At 50.6% G+C, this 22,986-nt stretch overlaps 1 protein-coding gene across 4 annotated transcripts in view; it reads left to right on the forward strand.

Annotated features, from left to right (window-relative positions):
* Window positions 1-847: 847 nt before the first annotated feature.
* RGS9 (regulator of G protein signaling 9) overlaps window positions 848-22,986 on the forward strand; it is a 31,325-nt gene continuing 9,186 nt past the window's right edge. For all 4 annotated transcript variants that reach the window (XM_063409540.1, XM_063409543.1, XM_063409542.1 and 1 more), the window contains exons 1-13: window positions 848-1,006; window positions 6,587-6,683; window positions 9,215-9,265; window positions 9,430-9,536; window positions 10,002-10,053; window positions 11,058-11,116; window positions 11,512-11,588; window positions 12,984-13,065; window positions 13,396-13,458; window positions 19,068-19,097; window positions 19,716-19,777; window positions 21,856-21,969; window positions 22,842-22,957. In XM_063409540.1, the coding sequence (XP_063265610.1) occupies window positions 944-1,006; window positions 6,587-6,683; window positions 9,215-9,265; window positions 9,430-9,536; window positions 10,002-10,053; window positions 11,058-11,116; window positions 11,512-11,588; window positions 12,984-13,065; window positions 13,396-13,458; window positions 19,068-19,097; window positions 19,716-19,777; window positions 21,856-21,969; window positions 22,842-22,957 (973 nt within the window). In that variant the 5' untranslated portion in view covers window positions 848-943. The remainder of the gene's footprint in view (window positions 1,007-6,586; window positions 6,684-9,214; window positions 9,266-9,429; window positions 9,537-10,001; window positions 10,054-11,057; window positions 11,117-11,511; window positions 11,589-12,983; window positions 13,066-13,395; window positions 13,459-19,067; window positions 19,098-19,715; window positions 19,778-21,855; window positions 21,970-22,841; window positions 22,958-22,986) is intronic.

Consider the following 22,986-nt stretch of genomic DNA (forward strand, 5'->3'; position numbering starts at 1 on the left):
AAAGGGCAGTGCCTTTTGGCTGGCAAGAATTCCTGGGAATGAGTCATCCAAGCCCTGGCACAATCAGATTCTGTCTGAGTGAATCTCAGCCTCTCCTCCTGCCCAGCTGTGCTGGTAGCTGAGCTGAGGGCAGCAGAGGGAATTCTGCCACTTTCTGGAGGAGCCAGGCAAAATTTTGCTGGAGCTCTCGGTTTCCAGTGCTGCCAGTCAGGTGCTGTAGGATGCAGTTACAGGATGCTGTGACCATGGATCACCATCTGAAGTGCTGCCCCAAGCACGGCATCACCCTTCATGGACAATCAGCCTCCATCAGTTTCTGTGCCTGCTCCAAACCCAGGCCCACCCATTTCATTCCATTCCATTCCATTCCATTCCATTCCATTCCATTCCGTCCCGTCCCGTCCCGTCCCGTCCCATCCCATCCCATCCCATCCCATCCCATCCCATCCCATCCCATCCCATCCCATCCCATCCCATCCCATCCCATCCCATCCCATCCCATCCCATCCCATTATCCCATCCCATTATCCCATCCCATTATCCCATCCCATTATCCCATCCCATCCCATCCCATCCCATCCCATCCCATCCCATCCCATTATCCCATCCCATCCCACCCCATCCCATTATCCCATCCCATTATCCCATCCCATTATCCCATCCCATCCCATCCCATCCCATCCCATCCCATCCCATCCCATCCCATCCCATCCCATCCCATCCCATCCCATCCCATTCCGTCCGCGCGCTCCCACGGGCGCCCCCAGGCGGCCGCCGCACCTCATTATGCAAATGAGCGCGGGGCGGCGGGCGCTGATTGGCTGCGGCGCGCAGCGGTGGCGCCGCCCCCGGCGGGTGTGGGTGTCCGCGGGCAGGTGCGCCGGGCCGGGGCCGCTCCGCGCTCCGCTGCTCCCCGCGCCCCGCTCCGCTCCGCTCCGCCACCATGACCGTCACACGGCTCGACCAGGGCCAGCGCTACCGCCCGCGGATGGCCTTCCTGAAAAAGGTGAGGGCTCGGCAGCGGCGGGGACAGCCGCATCATTATGGGCACGCCGGGGCCGCGTCCGGGCGGGGCGATGCGATGCCCAGCGCTGGCGGGGATTCGGGTGATGTGTGTTCACAGAGCGTTCTTGCTCGGCCACGGTTCCCTGGGACACCTCTGGGCATGTGGGGTCCGAGGGGTGACAGCCCCTCCCCGGGAGTTTGGGGCATGACCTGTTGCAGAGCGCTGTGGATCCCAGCTGGCTGGGGGGGCAGCTGGAGGGGCAGCGTGTGCTGAAGTGATGGAGAAAATAGGACTGTAATGTTATCTTTTGTAGCTTATGTCGGCTGAACGGTTCCCCTGACACGTTTTCTCCCTCTCCCATTATTTTTTTCAAAGTCCCTCAAAACTGTGTCCGTTCCCGGGATAAAACCCATCATCTGCAGCGCCAGACCACTCGGTGTAGCTCTGGTCCAGTCGGTCCAGTGTGTGCTCCCAGTACCTTCAGTGATGCTCACATTCAGAGGGTGTATTACAGCCAACTGCCTGCCCTCCACCTCCTTCCACGTTTTCAGAAACGAGCGTATTTGTGGCCAGAAGCAGTCAAAGGAGTGGGATGATGTACGCCCACGCTTTCGGGTGTAATGCGTAATTTTGTAAAGCATTTGGTGGGCTTTTTCTGTAGCATTCATTCAAAGCATAGCCAGTCGTAGTGTAGCTGGTATCTGCAGATTTTAAAAAGCGGAGTGTTAAGCCAGCTTTTCTCCCACCCACCTCTCCTGAGTGTGGCTTATCCTGTTGAATGGAATTAACTGAATTTCCAGTGACAAGTACAGCCAGCAAGTTGCTGTTAGAATTGCAGTTAGCTTTCCTCAACACCCACAGCCTAAGGAGGATTCCAGGGGTAAAGGGAGGGGAATTTGGGGATATTCAGTGCTAAGGTATGAGCCTGGCAGTACATGCACTGTACTCACCACACCAGAGGAAGTAAAGAGGGTATTTTCTTTGGTGCTATGTCTTGCAGGGTAAATTTGGCTGGGGAGCCCTGCCAAGGGAAATACTCCAGGCCAGATTCTGTACTGAGTAATACTCAGTGGAGTTGTGTGCGGGGGTGCAGAGGAGAAGCTGTGTGCTTTGAGAAAACAGCCGCCTGCAGCTGCGCCTCAGCTGCTCCGTGGGAGTGCAGCAGTCTCTGCAAAGTGCTCTGAGTTCCTCAGGTGGGAAGATCAGTCAAAACACAAGGAATGGCTGTTACAGAGCGTGCACTGCTCACACTGTGAGCAGCCGGGGGGGCTGAGCACTTCCAGTGCTTTGCAAGTTGAGGACCTGTTAGCAATAGGAAGGGAAGCTCCCGGTGGTCAGTGAAAGTCCTTGGCTCTCGTCTCTGCTTTCATTCCTGCTCTGTTTTCTCCAGACCTTGGAGAAGCTGTGTTTGGAGCCTTGGCTGTTCCGTGGCAGTGCTGTGTGTGCAGACAGCCCCATCCTCAGAGCTGCCTGGAAACGCCAGGCACCTTGACTGGTTGCCCATGGCGGGAGCTGAGGATGCTCAGCGTGCACCCAGTGAGCACCTTACAGGCTTACACCCATGAGGAGCTAAAATCCTAGAAAGAAGCTTTGTTAATTGCTTAAGCCCCTGTCACGCTTTGCTGCCAGCTGACACACGTTGTGCCTGGGCTGCTGCAGGGAGGGATTCCTGCCCTGCTGTCAGCCCGTGGGCCCTGTGGACCTTCACAGCTTCCAGCACCGCCCTGAGCTGCCTCTCCAGCATGAAGCTGGTGACCACAGCAGCAATCCTGCTGTGGGACACGGGGAGAGGACAGGGGGTTGCTGTAGGGGCAGTGGGCAGTGCCCTGTTCTTGCTGTGAGGCTGCTCTGAGTGACTCAGGCTGGATGTGGAGCTTGCTCTTTATGGCTGAACCGTAGGGGATCAGAGGTCCCCAGAGCCTTGTAAGACCTGCTCCTCATGCTAGCACTTAGGCTGTTTTATTCTATTTTTATCCCCCACCCCCTTCTAAACCATCTTGGCTGGAAGAAGAATGACCCAAAAGTCTGTTGGGATAGTGAGCAAGCCTCTGAAATGCATTTTGGCTGGATGCTGTGAGAGCTTGAATGAACCCAAGCTCTTGCTGCCTGTGCCTGCTCCAGCAGCCGGATCTGGCTCTGCTGGGCATCAGCTGGCAGAGCTGGGCTCTGCTCTCCAGGAGCTGCTGGGCTGGGTATTTTTCCTTGCTGTGCTACAGGAGCTGCACCATGACTCACACCTTGTGGGTAGGGCTGATGGATGCCTTCTTCCTCTGCCTCCTCCTCACTTTGGTCCCTGGTGGCTTTTCCCAAGCTATGCAGCATCAGGGAGGGACTGTTCCAGGGTCTGCAGCATGGCAAGAGGCTTTTCCAGCCTGGCTTTGCTTCTCCAGGCTGAGACTTTCCAGCAGCTGCTGGCCCTCATCTTCCTGGGTATTTCCAGAAGTGTGTGAGCACCCGAATTGTGTTTTTGCTGGAATCCAGCAGACTCCTGCTCTCTAAGTGAGGCTGTAGATATGGCTGAAGCTGAGCCTTAGGCCAAGCTCAGCCTCATCCCATCCTCCCTTTCCCTGATCCAGGCTGGGAGATGCCAGTGCTCCATCTTTCTTTGGAAAAAATTCCCTCCAGACTGGGAAGAGCCAGCTACAGCCCTGCCCTCCCCATGCACAGATTTATTTCCTTTAGTTGAGGCATCACTCAGTGGGAACAAGCCACTTCCCCTCAGCTTTAATTAAGAAAAAGCAGGAAGTTTTAGGTGATTAACAATGGGTTTTTGAAATTTCTTCTTTTTTCTGATCATCCATCAATGTGCAAAGCAAGGTTGGTAGTTATAGACCTAGAAAACAATTGAATGAGCCTTCAGAGGCCAGAGTGGGGATAAGGACTGTATTGTTACCTTGGAAATCAGAGCAGGTAGGGCTGCTCCTTGCAAACAGCAGCAGGCAGTGAGATGGGCTAGAACCAGGCAAATATGATGGAGAAAGCAGCAAATGTTTAATTATAGCACCAGGACTGTGCACTCAGCTGGGAACTGGAAATTCCTGCTGGGAAAATTGATCTTTCTTATGTCTGAAGCAAAGATGTCTCTGGGCTGATGCTGAGGAGGGCTGAACTCCTCACCCTGGCCGTGTTTTGCTGCTGCATTTCTGAGTCTCAGCTCCTGGAGTTTGTTTTTTTCTGCATTGTGGATGCCCTGATGGTGGGGAGCTGGTGGATGCCCAAACAGGGATGGGACCTGCACCCAGGGTAACTCAGCCAAGCAATCCATCAGCAGTCATCTGCTCCCACTGCTCCTTGCTGTAGGAAAGCATCCATCCTTCTCCAGAACCATGGACACCCCATCAATCCCTGGCCATTGCCCCTCCCTGGGGTGTCCCACAGGCTCCTGAAATCCCGTGATGGTTTTTCTTCCTTTATGGGAGTTGGAGTTCTGCTTTGCACTCAGTGAGCTGAACCCTGTGACTTGTGCAATCAGAGTGGGGACAGACACTTTTCCTGTTGTCTCCTCTGTGGCCTTCAGGCTGAGTTCACCTCCAGGCAGAGATTCCAGCTGATTTGAAGGAAAACTCCATGGGGTCGTGCCTTGTGGTGTGTCTGTGCGTGAGATGAGCTCGCCCCGGAGCCTGGCTCCTTTGGCAGTCCTGATATTTACCTCTGTGTGCATCTCCACCCATCAACCAGTCAGGAAGTGGCTTCTGGTTCTGCAAAATTCAAACCAGACGCCTCTTTCCTGGCTGAAAGTGTGACAAAATGTACTGGAGCCCTTAGCAAAGCGAGGAAGTGTTCCTGCTGTGTCTGAAGCAGCCCTGCTGGCCTCCCTCTGGCAGGCTGGAGCTGATGGCACCTCCTGAGCGCTGTAATCCTCTGTTCCCTTGGGAGGAGAGACAGAGACAGGCTCAGTTTTGATCAGCAAGGTGGATGGTTTGCAGCCAGAGCTAGGCACCCCCAAGAGCAGCTCTTTGCTTTTTAATATATTTGTCATTTCTGCAGTGACAAGAGGGAGCGTGGCAGAGTATGAGCACGACGAGAGTCAAAGAGTTGCTGGTTGAAGGAAGGGAACGTGCTGTGCTCTGGGGGGTTCTGAGCCAATTCCCTGCTCTCAGCTGGTTGAAGATGTGTCTTGAGCCCACCTGGAGAACAGCAGCTTTGTGCTGGAGCAGGATGTGCTGTCCTGCCTGAGCCTGGGGGGATCCTGGCGGGGTCTGCTGGGTGGTCACAGCACTGGGACAGGGGGATGAGCAGGGCTGTGTTTGCCCCAGGATCTCTGTTCTCTGTGCAGGGGCTGTGCAGTCACAGAGTGACTTCCCAAGGTACCTGGGTTTGCTTAGAATCCCAGAATACTGAATGAGTGCCCTGCCTGCTGCACCATCCTGCCTCACCTCATCCCACACCCCTGAACTTTCTGAGGCTGAAATTGTGGGTTCTGTTAAAAAACCTAAAAAATTTCTTCATATTCCATCACTTCTGGTCTGGTTTTGCTCTTTTAATATTTTATAAGTATTTATACAAATACTTAGGTTAAATTTTATCAGGCTTCTCCATTTTAGCATTAATTTGTCACTGCCTTTAAAAGCAGTTGAAAATCCAGTTTTACTGACAAGCCCAGAGTGTATCCTGTCACTACAGCTTAAATCCTCACAGAACTTGGCAAGGCTTGGGACCAAAGTCACTGTGGTGCCTGTGAAGACAATACCCTCCATTATGTGTTAGTGTCATCAAGTCACACTCGTTAAATCCTCTCCTCTCAGTTAAAAAGCTACAGCCTCGCCCAAAACAAATGTGTGGAGAGACCAAATTGGTCCTGTTGGAGCAGCTTTGATTTAATGTCCCTGGAAGCAGAAGACAAAAAGAAGGGAATCTTCCTTAAAGCTCTCATGGCACTGAGATAATCAGAAACGAGGAGATGAGGAGTGTGCCCCAGCTCCATCCATCTGAGCACAGATCCCAAGTGAAAGCAGAAGCTTTGTGCTTTTGGAATGGTGCTGGCAGGAAGTCAAAGAGGAGGAAAATACCTTTGAAAATCTTTATCTTTTAGAAAGAAATAAAGATAACTGGGAATGAGGAATAAAAGTTGTCTGGTCCTGAGTGTGAGACTCATCCTCTGTCACAAATGAGTCACCAGGATCCCTGAGGAATCCCAGGCAGGAGATGCTGCCAGATAGGAGGATGTCCCTGCTCCATCCCTGGAGGGGCTGAGCTTTGCTGAGACCTGGGTGGGGGAGTGCAGCCCTGCTCAGGAATGCTCAGAGAGCCCCTCACACACCTCCAACAGAAGCACAGATTTTATTCCCTCCCCATTTTGATTTCCAAGTGCCCAGTGAGCCAGAGAGGAACCTTTATGGGTAGGAGAGATGTTTTTGTTTGTTTTCTTAGCTCTCATGGGGTGGTTCCATCCTGTCCCTCCTGTGCCAGCCCTGACTTTGTGTGTGTGTGTGTGTCCAGGGGCAGCGTGAGCTGCCATGGGCTGCAGGTGGCATCTCTGGTGCCAAGGGGGTTCAGAGGGGGCTGTGGCACTCCAGTGCCCACCCCTCTGGACTGCTGGCTCCATCCTGAAATCCATCCCACCCCACCCCTGCTTTGCAGATCGAAACCCTCATGATGGAGATGCAGAGCCCGGACACAGGAATCAAGACACAGACACAGACGGTGACAGTCGCCACCATCCCTCACGCTGTCACAGGTGAGAGCTGCCCTGAGGGAGGGGACTGGCCCAGCTAAGCAGAGAAAAGCTCTGTGGAGACCCCACGGGCAAAGCTGCCAGTGCCTGGCTGCATGCTGGAGCTCTGTTGCCAATAAATATCAGCTGTACATCGTTTAAAATGTACCTGCTCCCTTTATCTCGTTCTCACTCGTGTCTCATTTCATTCCTGCTCTCTGAATCAGACACAAAGGTTGATCCCCAGGGCACTTTCAGCTGTCTCATGGGGGTTAACTCAAGTGACCTTGCCTTCTCTTAGAGGTGAGGACATGCTGCAGCCTCCAGGCCTCTCATGCTCCCAGTGAGGCTGGATCACAAATGAAGATAAATATTAAAATCCAATTAAAACAAGCAGCCTGGAGGCAGACTGAAAGATGGTACTTCAGAAATGAGCCATAAACAATTAGTCTCCCTTTTTATGTTTACTGCTAGTAATAATTTTTCTTGAGTAGGCTGGAAAAGAACAAAATATTCTACCCACTTCTGTGCCTGTAAATGACAGCTTTGCCTGCCTCAAGGAGGCTGAAGGAGCAGCAGACAGGAGCTGTGCTGTGTCATGTACAGTGTTACAGGCAGCTCTTATCACAGCCTCCTTGTGCCTGCTACTCCTTTCAGCAGGCACTATCAGTACCTCTGCTTCCCTGTTCTCCAAGCCTCCACAAAAGCTCTTGTGAGGAATCCTCTGCTATAAATATTCACACGTACTCCATACCCAAGTTTCCTCCTCCTGCTTGGATCTCTCTTCAGCACTTTGAAATTCAGAACAAAAACTCCCACTGAAACCAGTGAGTTTGCTCCAGGCAAGTCGAGAGACTTTTCCCACTGTGTTTGCAAAGCCTATCAGTGTGTTGTTTGCCCCAATTATTTTTTTATAAAAATGAGCTGCAGAGGCACTGAAGTCACTTGCCCATGTGTGAAGAGCTGGTCAGTAGAAGGGTCAGGAGACCTTGGCACATCTGAAGCCTGCTCTCAGCAGCACTCTCCGTGCTCTGCAGTGCAAACCACATCCTGGCTCACACAGCTATTATGCAGCTGAGCTGGGTGGAGGCTTTCCCTGTACAAAGGAGCTTCCCAGAGCTTTCCCTCCCAGAGCTGTCAAGGAACAGTTAAGGCAGCACAAAGAGGAGATTCCCTGTGCTGAGGATGACGTCCCGTGCAGAAGAAGTGCAGGGGAACAAGAACTTCTCTTGGTGTCTGCCCAATGTAAAATCCCACTTCCTACAAGTCCAGGGGTGTCTGATGTGTTGGCACTCACCCTCATTGTGTGCTGTCTGCTTTGCTCTGGTTCCTTAACTACAATTGCTGCAAGTTCCCTCTTGCACAAATCATAAATTCTGGTCCACCTCTGAGAGGCAGTGACTCCCCCTCCCTCTGTGTGCTGCTCATCCCTCTCTAAATTGATATTTTCACTGCTGCATGGATACTGATTGGCTTCTGGGTGTTGCAAGACACTGATTTATGTTTGCTGAGGATGTGGTGAATATACTGGAGCAGGGGACACAGATTTATTGGAGAGAGCCTGGCTCTGCCTGTGCAGGAAGCTAACTAGTTAAATTCAGTGAAAGTCAGTAAAATGGCTCAAAAATAAACCTCGATGTTAAATATGCACCTTTGGGGGAAAGTGCTTACAGAGGGAGCTGTCTAGAAATGAGTGATGAGATAATCCTTTAATTTCATCTATTTCAGGAAGCAGGCAGTAGGATAAGAGCTGTGAGCCCCTATTAGAAAGTTAAGTCATCACTGCAATGTCAAGAAAGGTCAGCACCTCAGTCTGCAGTCCTAGGGGAGGTTTGGAGGAAAAGGCCAGTAACTGATCAGGGAACAAGTGCATTTTTGCCCTCTTTAAATGGAAGGAGGTTCATGAAATTTGCCCCCCAGAACATAAAACTAAAACTTCTGGGGGTTTATCCTGCCTGTGGGTACAACTGACAAAAGAACTGGGAGAGATAAAATGTGTGTGAATGCAGAAATCATGTTTCCCTGTGATAAATCCTGTAACCACTGCAGCTTGGATGTGAGATTTGGACAACGTTTCTGTCCTTTAAAGGACTCTTAGAGGAGCTGGTCTTCTACAAAACTGAGACAGGACTGTGCTTTGTCAATCTGGAGCTTCTTTGCAGTGAATCTGTCCAGGCAAGGTGGAGCAAAACCTCCCCTTCCCCAGGTGGGAAAGCTGTTGCATCCTTAAGCCCTCTGCAAGCCTCTGGTGAGGGTTTGGATGTTGCTCAGGCCTGTGAGCTTGTCACACTCTCTCTGTGCCATCCCAAGGTCACTGCCTGCCTCAGGCTCCCTGTCCCAGGGCCTTGGGGGTGTTCCAGCATGGTCCAGGGCAGCCAGGCAGTGCATTTTATCTGTGTCCCCTCACGTTTAAATCACATTTACAGAAAAGGGGGCTGTGCCCTGGGTGGGATCCAGAGCACAGCGAGGGGTGAGGACTGGGAGGGATCCCCTTTCCACCCACGGATTTGGGCACACTGCTGCTGTCAGTGCCTGACCCTTTCTTTGCTTTGCAGGTAATGATATCATGCAGTGGATTCTGCAGCGCCTGAAGATCACCGCGGAAGGTGGGTAAAAAGGTGAAAATGGAGGCTTTCTCACCTTTCAGTGAAAAAACTAGGATCTCAAGAGGCAAAACCTTTTAGTTGAATTCTCGCCTGCATAAAAGCTCACTCTAAATTCCAGTGAAGTGTTTCTGTGCAATGAAAACATCTGCATTCTCCATTTTCAGAGGCACTCCACCTGGGAGATCTGTTTGTCAAGTATGGATATATCTACCCTCTCCAGGAGCCAAAGAACCTCACCCTGAAGGCAGACAGCAGCCTCTACAGGTTTCAAGTGAGTTGCAGCTCCTCTAAGCTGTTGAGAGGGAGTTCAGCTCTAGTTTTTATTAAAAACAGGCAGCTGGGGTAGTTCCCAGGAGCTGTGTAGCCGTGCAGGAGGAAGGAAAAGACTCAGAGAAGTCTGCACAGAGAAGACAGAGATTGCAGCTTACAGGGAACCTGTGAGAGTTCCTTCAATGAAATCAGTGTACTTTTCAACCTAAAAATAGCGGTGCTTTCCTCCAAAGAGTGTTCCCTTCCAGGTCTTAAAGTAGCATTGGAATTTCTGGTTGGAAACAGAACGATTTGGGGGTCCTGAATAATGAATATACAAAAAGCAGAGTGATAACGGGATGGTATCAAGGTTCGTGGTTGGACTGTTTCCACTGCTCTGGGAAATGAGGATATTCCTGGTACTTGGAATGAGGAGTCCATGGGTTCAGGGCCTTTGTGCACTAACAGGAGGCTCCTTTCCTTGCAGACCCCCTATTTCTGGCCGGTGCAGAGCTGGGCTGCTGATGACACAGACTACGGTGAGTGGTGGCACTGCAGGTGACCAGGGGTGTGAGTTTGTCACACAGTCCCACTCCTCATCTTCTTGTGCTGCATCTCTGCTTGCAGTGACCAGCCCTGGCATTTCTTTTCCATGCAGTTTTGTGACTAATTCTCACTAATGGTGAATTGAGGGTGTGACCATCTTGTGGTGGCCTTGATGAGAGAAAGTGCTTAAGCTCTTATGTTCCACTAAGATCCATCACACAGGAACACATCTGAATTACCTTGTTGGGGAGGGAAGACCTTAAACACAAGATTAGATTTCCCTGAGTAGTTAAGTGTGTTCCTGGACCTGAGCCCAAGGCTGTCTTCCTGTAGATTTGGATCAAGCCCTGCATTCAGGGGTGGTTCTTTCTTTATAGAAAGCACAGGGACTTCCAATATCTCCTGATGGCTCTTTCTATAGAAATCTCTTGTTGTCTTTCTGCTTTTTTTTTTTTTTTTTGTAGAGCTGATCATGAAATTCGTGCTGATCAGCTGGGTTTGCTCCTGTGGGCTGTGTAGTTCATGGACTGATTGTGGACTGCACAGCCCACAGGAGCAAACAGGATTGTGAATTCCAGGACTGTCCTCTGTTTATCTGCATTACGCTGTAGATCTTCCGAGGAAATAAAAAAGCCTGTTTTAGACTGGAATGTTTTTATTAGAACTTGAGCTAAAAACACTCAGAAAACTTGGAGGTGAAGCTCTGAGGAACCTGAAAGGTTTGGTGCAGTGTCCCTTGAGCCCTGGCTGAGTTCCCAGGGGAAGGGTGGCTGCTGGCAGGAGGCACACGCTGCCTGTTCTGCCTGGCTGCTCCATCAGTGACACACCAAAAGCACCAAGTTCCTTTTTCTTCACTGAGCTTTTGTGAGCTTGGAGCTCATGCCTGGGAAGATATTGTAGCAGACAAAGGCTCCTGTGTTTGTAATGTGGGTAAATTTATAATTATTCTTGGACTTGCTGAGTATAACTGACTGCTAATTTGCTTCTACCTCCACAGCAATTTATCTAGCAAAGAAGAACATTAAAAGGAAAGGGATTTTGGAAGAATATGAAAAGGTGAGGAGACACTGCACTTGTTCCATTACAAGACCCTCATTTGCTACAACTTTAGCCCTTTGTTGCTAACGAGTGGAGCATGGCAAAAAATCACCTCTTCAATTGCATGAGGTGTTACTCCAGCAGTATCAAAAGGCAACATTTTGCAAGTGAAAAAACGACCAGTACAGAAAACTACTGTGAAGTCAATTATAATTTTAGCAGGGGTAATTGCTCTCCTTGCAATGGTATTTTTGAACTGTTGCAATTCTTGTAATTACGTTCAGAACAATCCAGATTTCTTGGCTCAGTCGCCAGCCTGGCCTCGTTGAACTATGGAGAGTCAAGAAAACCCCAGCATGGGAGTGCCCTGGTCAGAATTTTCACACTAACTGCTTTTTTAATTTTTATTCCAGGAACATTACAACATGCTCAATCAAAAAATAAACTACAAGTGGGATTTTGTTATTATGCAGGCCAAGGAGCAGTATAAGTAAGTTGAGTTGCATTCCCTTGTTTGCATCACTGGGGAGGGTGTGAGGAGCAGAGCTTGGCTGTCTTAGTGCACAGTTAAATCACACATTAAAAACCCCAACTGCAGCTCTAAAATGGCTTGGAGGGGAGGTTTAGGATTTGCACTTGATGTGGTTCTGTGAAGAAGCTGGGTTCTGGTGCTGCAAGCCCTCATTAGAAACAGCTTCATTTAGCTCAGTGTTCTCCATGAGTATTTGTGGATCGGGCACTGGACTTTGGGCCTCTTGTTGGTCTGGGTCAGGAGTTACTTGCCCATCTCTCAGCTGAATGGAGGGAATCAAGAAGCAGTAAATGTTCCCAGCAGGGACTTCTGGGGAAAACTGAACTGCATTCTTAGGCACCCAGCTAAAACGACTTGATTTTAGGAGCTGAAACCTTCAAATTCCCAGGAAAGCTGGTGAACCTGAGATGGGATTACTCCTTTAGGGATCTTTCCTACTTCTGTGGGCTCCTCTTACCTTCCTTTACCTCCTGGCACGACAGGCAGTGCCTGTGCTGCTCAGCAGCCTCTCTGTCTTCCCTGGGATGGCAGCCAAGTCCTCGGAGCAGCTCATCAGATAACTGTCTCATTAAACACGAGACTGTTGTTCTTGTAAATTGAGGTCAGACTTGGGCTAAGAGATGCCAAATGCAGTTTCAAAGTTAGATACCCAGCCTGTGTCTGAAGCAGGCGATTAAACTCGTCTGGGGCTGTTTGATGGTGCTGCTGGGGCAGACTGGTGCAGAGCACCCACCCTGCTAACCACAGCAGGGAGGCCACATGCAAAGAGCCCGTTGGGAATGTTCCCTTCCCCATGCTGAGTCCCAAATTGTGCTCAGGACTTTTCTGGGAAAGAATTACTTGGTCCAAGCCCAAACCATGCTAGTGCCTCTTGTGCTTAATTGTGGAGGTGATTTGGGTTTTAGTGCCTGGGAACGCTCCTCAGAACCATTTCCAAGTCGTTCCTCAGAGAAATTGCCCCTGCTTTACTCAGAGACAGGGATGAGATGTGTCCAGGATGCATCTCTGGGTGGCAGTCCTTGGATCCTGCCAGGGGACATGGGACAGGGATAAACATGAAGAGCAGGGCTGAGGGCAAGTCAGCAGAAAGCTGCCAGAGGGGATGTGTCTGCTCCCAGCTCAGCTCAGGTCAGGAAGATGATGATTTCCCAAAAGCCAGAGTCCTGTGTGGCCATGTGAACATGATCTGCAGCCCAGAGTTAGCCAGGGCAGGATGTGGTCAGGAGGTGACATTGCAGCATCAGTGCCACAGTCAGGCCAGGACCCACGGGAGGCTGGAGGTGTGCCCTGCTCCTCATCCCACTGATTTTAGGAGGGCAGAATTCATGAATTCCCCTGTTCTTGGCTTTGCAGGGCAGGGAAGGAGCGGAAGAAGGAGGACAGGTACGCCCTGGACTGCCAGGAGAGAGCCTACTGGCTTGTGAACAGAACTCCTGTGAGTAGAAGGTGACAGGATGACTTCAGTGATGCAGTGGTGCCCTCCCTGCAGCCCCCTGTGGAAGGGCACAACCTCTGGGCTGTGTGCCAGGGAAGGTCAGCCCAGGCCTGCCCTGAGTCCCCACCACCCCTCCTTGGTTGCTGTCAAAGGTGCAAGGGGCAGAGGTCCAGCTACAGCACCCATGCTTGAAGAGGGGCATTCCCAAATCTGGGGGTTCCCAAGGCACTGCTGGCAGTGGAGGCCTGGGGGTCTCCTCCTGCATTTTTGTCCTCCACAGCCTTTAAACCAAATGAGTTACAAAGCTTTGTTGTTTCTTCTTCACCACAGCCGGGCATGCTGGATGTCCTCGAGTACGGATTAGATCGTGTCACAGATCCCAATGAAAATAAGGTAAACCAGGTGAGACAGGGTTGGGTTTTTTTTTTACACACCTACTGAATTTGAATTTGTGTGTGAGGACCCAGAAGATGTTCCTGGGGTTGTCATTTTTTGGGCACTGCAGGCTGAGTGTGTCAGCTCAGCTCTGACAGCTGAACAGGCCAGATGTTGAAGCTGTCTCACCTGGGAGGTGAGGCCCTCAAAATAGGATTTGGCAGCTTCTTCTGGCTTGAAAAGGCTTTGTCAGCTTTCTTGCCACATCGGTTAGTGTGAGGGCTTGGCTGCAGGACATGTTTTCTTTGCTGGTGAAACTGAATTCAGGAATCTTCTATCTCCAGGTGCTCGTTGCTGCTTTTGTGCTGAGTGAGCTTTGTGGGGTGTAAAGGATCAGTGCAAAGGTCCAGATTTAAAATAAAATTACAGAATGCCTCCCTGAGGGGAGTTAATGTGTGGTGAGAAGATGAAGAAGTTGGTGTGGTGGATAAGAGACAAAAAATGTTGCCAAAAACTGCATATTGTAGACCATAAAGAAACAGAATCAATGAACTGAGACCACCAGGGCTGTAACTGGGTGAACTGGTTCAGGGTCTGGAATCTCACAGATCCAGTTGGTGGATGAGGAGCAGTTCCCTTTCTCCAGCAGCCCTCTGAGGTGATCCTGTCTTTGTTGCCTGAGCAGTGTTCACTTGGAAGCAAAGTCAAAGCATCTCTCAGCAATTCAATGCAAATGTTACTGCCACCACACTCACAGTATTCCCACAACTTCCCATTTTTGTAACAGCCTTTAAACAACTCAGCAGCCAGAGGCAGGATAATTGCTTTGGCCAGCTGTGTTCTGTTGCTATAGAGACTGAAAAGGAGCAAAGTGTAGGGTTGGGGTGTATTTTATTTTTTTTTTCTTGCTGTAAGTAGCAGCTGCTGAAAGCCTTTTTTTTTTTCCCCTTTTTTAAGAGTAAAGAAGTAGTGGAAAAGGAGAGGGATAGAAAGAGGAGTAAGCCAACTCCTCGCCCACAGTTTTACAGTTGACATGGAAGGGATTTTAGGTTTGCAAACGGTCTGAAGAGCTGTATCCATCTGCCAGCTGCCAGGGGAAGGGAGCTGAGGGTTCTCTGCCCAGTTCCACCCTGGCCATGAGAGACACATTCCTCCCATCAGGGGAGGCTCCAAGGAGGGCAGAAGCCAAAGGACACCAGCTTTGGGTGACTTCCCTGCCCTTCTCCTTGAAGCTCTCTCTGAGCTGTGCCTCCTCTCTGGAGGCTGAGCTGAAGAGGGAAGGTTCTCCTTGCTCCTCCCTTTGCTTTTGAAGGAGTGATTGAGAATACACGAGACAGCCAAGAGCCCTCATGGAGCCCCCTTTGGACTGGCAGCTTTATTTTTGTCCTCTGCAGGCTGCTCTCACCAATACCTATGGCTCAGCAGCCTCTGGTGAGCAGAAGGAATGGGCCAAGCTCTGATTTGTGTCCCTGTTCCTGCTCAATCCACCTTCACTTTGGTTTTTTTTGGGGGGGAGTTATCTTGGCAGTTGAGAAAGGAAAGAAAATAATTCATTTCTGATTTCTTTGGAGCTGACATTGGCATGAACATCCCTCCTTCTCTTGCTCAGACCCTTTGGTGGGCTGCTCCCTCCCTCACAAATAGAGTCCTCTGGGGATAAACAGGTGCTCAAACTCCTTTGAAGGGGACTTTTCTTACTGATCCATGGGCATCCCTCGTGGTTGTGGATGAGCAGGGGGAGTCAGGCAGAAGTAGCCACCCATTGAACAGCTAATTAAGGGATGCTTTAGCCTTTTGTTGCCTGGATTTCAGGCTCACATCCAGCCTCACTGCTTGAGGATGACCCCTGAGTGCCTGCAGGTACCTGCACAGCCTCTGCCCGTGGAACCAGAGTCTTTCTGAAAGGTGCTGTAGCTCCCCCAAAAATCCCTGTGCTGGATCCAGGGGCTGCTGAGTGAAATGTCCTGGTTTGTTGTATGCAGCAAATCAGCCACAGCTTAATGAGTCATTGCTCATTAAGCTGGCCTTTAATTTCATAAGTCCCTGTCCGTTTGCCTGATAAAGTTCTGCTGCATCATCACAAGTTTGGAAAGCACAGGGTCAGGGACAGATAAACAAGGCAGGGAAAAATGGCCATTTGGACAAAACTGGGTGCAGGGACTGTGGCAGATTTGATTTCCAGCTCAGGGGTGGATGCACCAGCACAGTGGAGATGAGTGTTGAGATGATCTAATGCCAGAGTGGGGATTTTTCTCAGCTGGCTGAGTGTAGGGAAAGGCTGGCTCTGCACTGAGCAGGGCTGTTGGGGTGTGCAGAGGCAGCTGGGTGTGTGCTGGGTGCACTTTGCAGGATTGGAGAGGCAGATCTCCCTTGCCCAGAGCTCTGCAGAGAGGCCGGGCTGGCTCTGCCCCGTGCTCAGTGGCCAATTCCCTGCACAGGATTCCCAGGATCTGTGCCTGGAGCACTCGGGGCAGAGTGAGGGTGGGACCTTGTCCCAAACAAGTTCTTCACAACCTTGTGCTTGTTCTTCACTCCCAGCTCCTTCCAGGCATCCACCCAAAGCTGTTTGCAGGTGTTTATGAGCTCTCTAAACAGGGAACAGTGGCCAGGCAGGCAAAAACACCATGACCATCATCCCCCCCAGTGTGATCAGGAAGTCTCACACTGAGCAGAGGAGCAAACAGGTAGTTGAGAATCAGCAGATATCCCAGCTCTTTTGGAGCTGGTGGCCTCAGCCCTGTGGATCAGCTCCAGACAGGGCTTTGGAGCAGGTCCTGGCTGGCTCCCAGCTGGGCTCTGCAGCCCCAGTAAGCCCAGAGCTGGTGGCAGCGGGGCGTGAGCAGGGCAGGCAGGGTGTCCCAGTGCCATGGGGTGTCTCGAGGGTGTCAGAGGATGTGGAACAGCTCGTGGCACTCACTTGAGACAGACTGAGGCCTTTCACTAATTGCTATCTTGATTGGAAGGCCGCAGGGCTGGGGAGCTGATCCGTGGTAATTGCAATAAGTCACTCGTTAAGGGCATTGCAAAATTAATCTCATTATGAGGAACGACTCTTTTGTTCCAAATATGAATTCCTTCCAAATGAGGCAGAGTGGGTGGGTGGTGCAGGGCACTTTGGCACTCTGGTGGGGGTGAGGGTGGTGGATGGTGGGGACAGCTGGCAGTGCTCAATGGGACAAGGAGAGCGCTCAGGGCCACTTGTAGCAGCAGTGAACTGGGAACTGGTTGTGGAGGCAAAAAGGGAAATGAAATGATGAGCAGCTCTGGGATGAAATAGCTGAGATTCTTCCCAGTCACTGCAGATTTGAGAACTGGAAGGGGCTGGGCACAGCCAGCACCTGCAGCCTGCCAGGGTGTTCAGCAGTGACTCCCCTGGGATTTGGCTGCGGTTCAGTTTGTGCCACTGCTCAGAGATGCTCAGCCCCGTCTCTGGAGGAGCCTTGGCAAATCCCCTCCCCACCTGGAGCACCCCAGCAAAACCCCTCTTGTTTTCCCAGGAGCTGCTGCCCACCACACTGACCTCCACAGTGGCAGGAGGGGATCCTTGGTGTGGGGGGCATGTAAAAAAGTAAAAACTTCCCTTGTTTGCTGATTTTTCTTCACCCACATATAGTTTTTATGTTGTGGTGGCGTTTTAATTGATACCTTTCTGTCTGTGTATAACATTTAACTCTCTGTGTTCTATTTCTCTCTCCCACAGCTGTTTGTCTCGTGTGTGTGTGGTGTGCTGCCAGCCTCTCAGACCCTCTAGAAGATAACACCACTTTCCTGCCACATGAGCTGCCTTCAAGCCACTGTGCCAGCACCCACTTCTCCTTCCCCACTGCACCAGGCCTGTCTGAGACCCCAGCTGAGAGAAAAGTGGAAGAAAATAGGGTTTCTTAATGGTTTTAATGTGTTGAAATCAATGTTCTGGCCACAAGTTCCATCAAATGGAGCCCTTCAGCTGGCACTTGTAAACCTGATGAGGTTTATCTGGTTTATATCTCAGATTCCCCAAGGAGACAGTGAACTGCTATTGTGCAGGAGGCAGCTGGCCTGGAGCAGAAACACAGGTCTCTAAACAGGACACTTTGGGACAGTAAATACAATAAATTTCTCAGTGCAAGCAGGTGATTTTCCCCTTCCATTTCTGCAGTCTGTCTGAAGCAAGGACACTGTAGAAACAAGGGGAAGAAATGGTGTTTATATGGAAGGTGGCCTGGAATCAGAGGTGCAGCTAAGAGCAGAGAAGGGTGAAAAGCTGTTTCTCATATCCTCCATCGTTTATAAGGTTGTCCCAGGAGCTTGTGAATCAGCAAGGGAGGTTGTACAGCCCTGTGGGCAATGATCCTGCTGTCCTGGAGCTTCTCCTCTCCCTTGATGTGTCCTTTCCCCCTCTCCCACAGGGGGCCAGCACAGCATCCCTGCTGGGTTTGTGCCCTGTTTGTTCTGCTGAGATCTGTGCTGCCCACTCAGGGCTGGTCATGGTACTCCCAGCAGGAAAAGCTTCCTCCCCTCACATCAATACCACTGTAAGGTGTTTTTTTATGCCCCTCTGGCCAGGCTGGCTCTGGGTCAGGGTCAGGGCTGGCTCTGTGGTGGTGCTGTAGGGATTGGGCTCTTGCTGCATGTCTGGCTCCTGCTGCTGAAATGGTGAGTGGGCCTCTCAGAACCCAGTGTCAGCAAAATGTGCATGTTCTTCTGCCGTGTGCAGAAGAGTTTCTCCCTCCTGAGCAGGACTGGTGACGGTGGTTAAAGTGCAAAAGCCCATCAGTGTCCCCACAGTGGTCTCCTCACAAGGCAGCCCTGGGACAGCCTCTTGCCTCTCCCAAAGCAGGGCCAGTCTGGGGTCTCTGGGGGTGAGGGGAGAGCAGAGCTGCCTGTGGCATTCAGGACCACAACCTCCATCCCTCATCCCTCACAAACTGCACTTCACCAAGGCCCTCTGCAGACCCCACCTGCCACAGCGTTCGTCTGATAGAAGAATTTTGGGATGCAGACTGAAACAGGAGCTGAGGAACTGAAACCCTGCCTGAGCCTTTAAAGGCTTGCTGGGAGCATCCCTGACTTAGCCTGTCTTTCCTTCTCCAGTTTATTCCACACAAAGTAACTGTGCTTCAAAGGAAGCTCTCTGAATAAACACCCTGCAGTTAATTTCTTGCCTGCTCATTTGTGGATGACATGTAACATAGTCTGAGTTATTCAAATCACAACGTAAACACCCTTTGCACAGCAGATACTGCTTCTGAGGCTTTTAATTGTGGTGTTTATATTTTGCAATGTGTTGGTTCCTGTCTCCTTTAGCTAATATTGAATGATCTAATCTGTGTCTCGTAAATGAATCTATTTTAGCTCCATTAGAATAACCCCTTAATTGAAGGCATACAGGCAGCCTGTGATGGGAGAAGCAATGCTAAACAGTAAATACAGCTAATGGGACAATTTACCGTGTGGGGATGCTCTTAGCTTTGATGATACCCTGATTAGCTCAGCTGCTGTGTTTGATTTTAATTGTCATCAGAATTAATTGGAGAGCGCTGCACAACGGCAGCCCTGCAACGGTGTTTCCGTGTCTCAAAAAAAAAAAGAGCAAGTGTAGGCACCCATCCCAATTTAAAGATTCTTTTTTAATATTTATTTTACAGAAAAATACGATGGAATTCTATAGGAGAGAGGTAAGTGGTGCTTCCCTCCCTTCTCAGTGTTTGTCCTGTATGAGTTGCTTACACCAGTGTGGCTCAAAACCCTCTGTGCAGGGATGGGCTCTTTGAAAAGCAGAATCTCTGCCTCGTGGAGCTTTTATCAATGTAATTTCAGGACATTCCCTCCCACTGCAGGCAGCCAGCAGCTCTCCCAGTGACGGGAAGGCTCCAGCAAGGACAGACACCAGGGCTGAAATCCAATAGATCAGAATTAGTGGTGGGGAAATCACAGTGGCGCCAGCACAGAGACAGCCAAGAATCAATGATAATTACATGCTAAATCATCCAGAGCATTTGTAGGTGCTGAGGATGGTAGCTATTATTCAATTTCTATATAACATGGGGAGTGCTTTTTAATTATTTGCACATTGCAAAGTGCACTTCTGATGTTTGCAGTAAGCTCAGTGAAAACAGACATTTTACTGAGACAATTCAGGGATTCTCTGGTTCCTTGGACATCCAGTAATTAGGGAAGAAGCAGTCCCTGCTGTAATTAGCCCCACTACCTGGGAGAGAACCTGTGTGAGGTTTAGATAGGCCTTATCTTCAAACCTCCATGCTCCTAACCATGGCCATGTCTGATCCCCTCAGATCATGTACTACCAGCAGGCCATACTGAAGACCAGAGTGAAATCTTCTGTCTCTCTTGGAGGGTAAGTCCTGATTTCCTTCTGTCCACACATTAATTAGCCTCCAGTGCTTATCTCCTAATGAGCTGATGAAGCTGTCTGCTCTGGCAGCTGGTGACTCAGCCAGGGGATCCGTGTGGTGGCCCAGGGCTGTCTGGGCTGTGCTGTCTGGGCCAGGAGGCTGAGGAGGGATCAGAGTCCCGGGCAGGATGAAGAAGCTGGCTGGGAGCTTTGAGCAGAGCAGCACCAGCTTCTGGCCTGAGAATCCCACTGAAATCAGGAGATGCTGACACTGCTGTGGGCCAGGGGAGGATCCAGCAGTGTGTCTGTCCTTCAGGAGGAGCAACCAGCAGGACAGACTGACCCTCCTGCTGCTGCTCCCCACCCTGGGCTGGATTCACCCCCAGGAGTAGTCCCTGCCCCATGGTGATGCTCACCTTGGTTATGTAATGCTGCTTATTCTGTCCTGCAAAGGGAAACAGCCTCTCCATGAACACCCAAGCAATTAATTAGCAATTCCCCTTCCCAATGGGAGTGTTTCCTGATCGGATTCTTGATGAAGCATCCAGCCCTGGCATTAGGCACTGGTGTGTTTGCCAGAGGCATTCCTGCCTGGAGCCTCCTGTGCTGACCAGGCACCTGCCTGGTTTACACTCCCATTGCCACCAGAGATTCCTGTCACATCTGAGATTAACAAGGTGCTCAGGCCAGTTCCCTGGAGAAGACAGTCTTGGATGAATAAAATGTGTGGAAAATAGAGTCTTCTGAGAGCCCCAGCTTGCAGGGCACCAGCAGCTCTGCTCATTTGGTCTGTCGCTGGCTCCCAGGTCACTTAAAACTCTCCTGCCTCAATTCTCCAAACTGTGAGCTGGAACTGGGGACACCTGGCTACTTTCCAGGAATTTTGTGGTGCTTAACTGATTGGCAATGGGGGTTTAGTCTCATTAGTTCTGGTGGGATAATGCCTATCATCAAAATCCATCAAAAATCTCAGGAACTTCGGAACTCGGTGTCAGCCGCAGGGCTGGGTCCAAATCTAATTATTATTAATGAGGATATGAGCAGCAACTGGGCAATGTGCATACTTCAGAGCATTGCTGTGATTTAGAAGAAGCTGCAGACTTCAAGAGCTACCTGAGAGAGCTAACAGGTTTAGATTTGCTTGATGAGAATATGGTCTGGAGTGCCTGATGCAGGTGCTGGATGCCTTGGCATTCCCTGTGGGAAGGTTGGATGGAGCAGCTGGGGGCCAGCCCTGTGGTTTGCTCTGTGCAGGAGCATTGTAAAAGTGCAGGATCTGGGCCAAGGTGCCTGTTAGCCACGGGCCCCTGGACACTGCACTCACAGCTCTCAGCACATGAAAGCACTTTGGCCTGGAAGGAATTTTAAACACAGAAACCAGAGTGGGTTTTTTTTTTTCAAAAATGAAAAAGGGAGGCGGGCGCTAAAATTCCAGGACATTAGTGAAATCAGTTGGAATTAGAAGTCTGGCCAAGTTAGAAGGTAGGAGAAGTGTTTGTCTGGTTCCTGCTGGGAGAGAGACAGTTCTGCTTTGTGCCAAGCCCTCAGAGCCACTCGCAGAGGAATGAGCCCTGTGATGGAGGAAGGGAGGAGCTGGGATAAGCCCTCAGCATTCCCTCACTTTCCCAGAGCTCCCTGAGTTCTCCCGTGGCTCATGGGAAGGCTGCAGAGAACCCACCTGAGTGAACACAACCCTTGTGTGTTCCTTTCCCTGCCACTTTCCTCCCAGAACAGGGCAGGGTCAGGCCCTGGCCAGCTGAGAACAGAAGGAGACAGAACTTAGTCCCACTTCCTTAAAATGAAAAGGCAAAAAGAAGTGATGGAAGAGGGTCTTGTATCTCCTTGTATTTGAATTGACAAATTCACTGCTTTGAAAGACAACCAGGAGACTTCTGTTGGGAAATGGAAAAGATGAACTCAGCTAATGAATCGATTTTTCTAGAAGGCGGGGGGCATGTTCCAGACCCCTGTGCTGAGAGTCCTGCACCTCTGAGGATATCTGGAGTCTGTTATTTGGCTATAATGGGGCTGGCTGTGATTCTGGCTTCCAAATTGATATTTTGATTTTGGATTTGTTGCAGGATTGTGAAGTACTCTGAGCAGTTCCTCTCCAATGATCCCATCCTGTCTGGATGTCTCCCCAGCAACCCTTGGATATCAGATGACCCCGAGTTTTGGGATCTCAATGCAAAGCTGTATGTATTTCTGTTGTTTTGCCAGCCTGTGGCTTACAGTGACCTTTATACTGATAGAAATCAGGAAAGGGAACCTCTGATTTTCATTGTGGTATCTGATCTCTGATCATGAGCAGAGTTCCCTTTCAAACTTACTTTGAAATTGGGAATACTCCTTGCTGAACTTTCAGCACTGCCTTCTTCAAGTGGTGCCTTCCTTAACATCACAGAAATTCCGAGCTGATGATGGGAGTGTGCCCTGAGGCCCTGCTGAGTGGGTCTGATCCTCCCCTTGGGTGAGTGAAGCCCACCTTACCTAGCACAGGAATGGAACAGGGCCAGTTCAGGGTTCAGGTGCTCCCCTGGGTCTTTGCTCACCCTCAGGCTGCTTCCTTAGGAGAGGCTTCAGGTTGGAGGCACACACTGGTGCTCCATCCCTTCTCTGAGGCCTCCCTCGTTTTCCCTGTGGATAGGATTTGCTGATTACACCGACCTGGAGCATCCAACATCTCAGTGCTTCTGAGAGCAGCAGTCCTGTTAGGGACTGATGGTGTCCCGTTAGACATCCCCAGGGGATGCCTGCACTGAATGCCTTTGTGAGAAGCAAAGCTCTGGGCAGCGACCAGTGCCTCCTCCAGGATGGGACTGGGCAAACCTCAGGGCAAGGCTGGGCTGTCACTGAGAGCTGCATAAATCCCAGTTAAATCCTCACCCCACTGTGGCCTGCGTTGTTTAATTACAACTTACTTGTGGGTTGACTTCAGGAGCTCATTACACCACTCTGGAAAACAGGAGAATGCTGAGAAGTCCCTTAGCATTGCAGGAAAGAGCATTTTGGTTTTAATTAATCTGCTAATTGGAGAATTGGTGCTGTTTATCTTCTCCCTGCACAGGGTGGAGGTGCCCACCAAGATGCGCGTGGAGCGATGGGCCTTCAACTTCAGCGAGCTGATCCGGGACCCCAAGGGCCGCCAGAACTTCCAGATCTTCCTCAAGAAGGAGTTCAGCGGTGGGTGGCAGTGCCTTTGTCCCCAGGCT

Source organism: Prinia subflava, chromosome 12 (assembly GCF_021018805.1).
Source record: "Prinia subflava isolate CZ2003 ecotype Zambia chromosome 12, Cam_Psub_1.2, whole genome shotgun sequence".
NCBI lineage: Eukaryota > Metazoa > Chordata > Aves > Passeriformes > Cisticolidae > Prinia > Prinia subflava.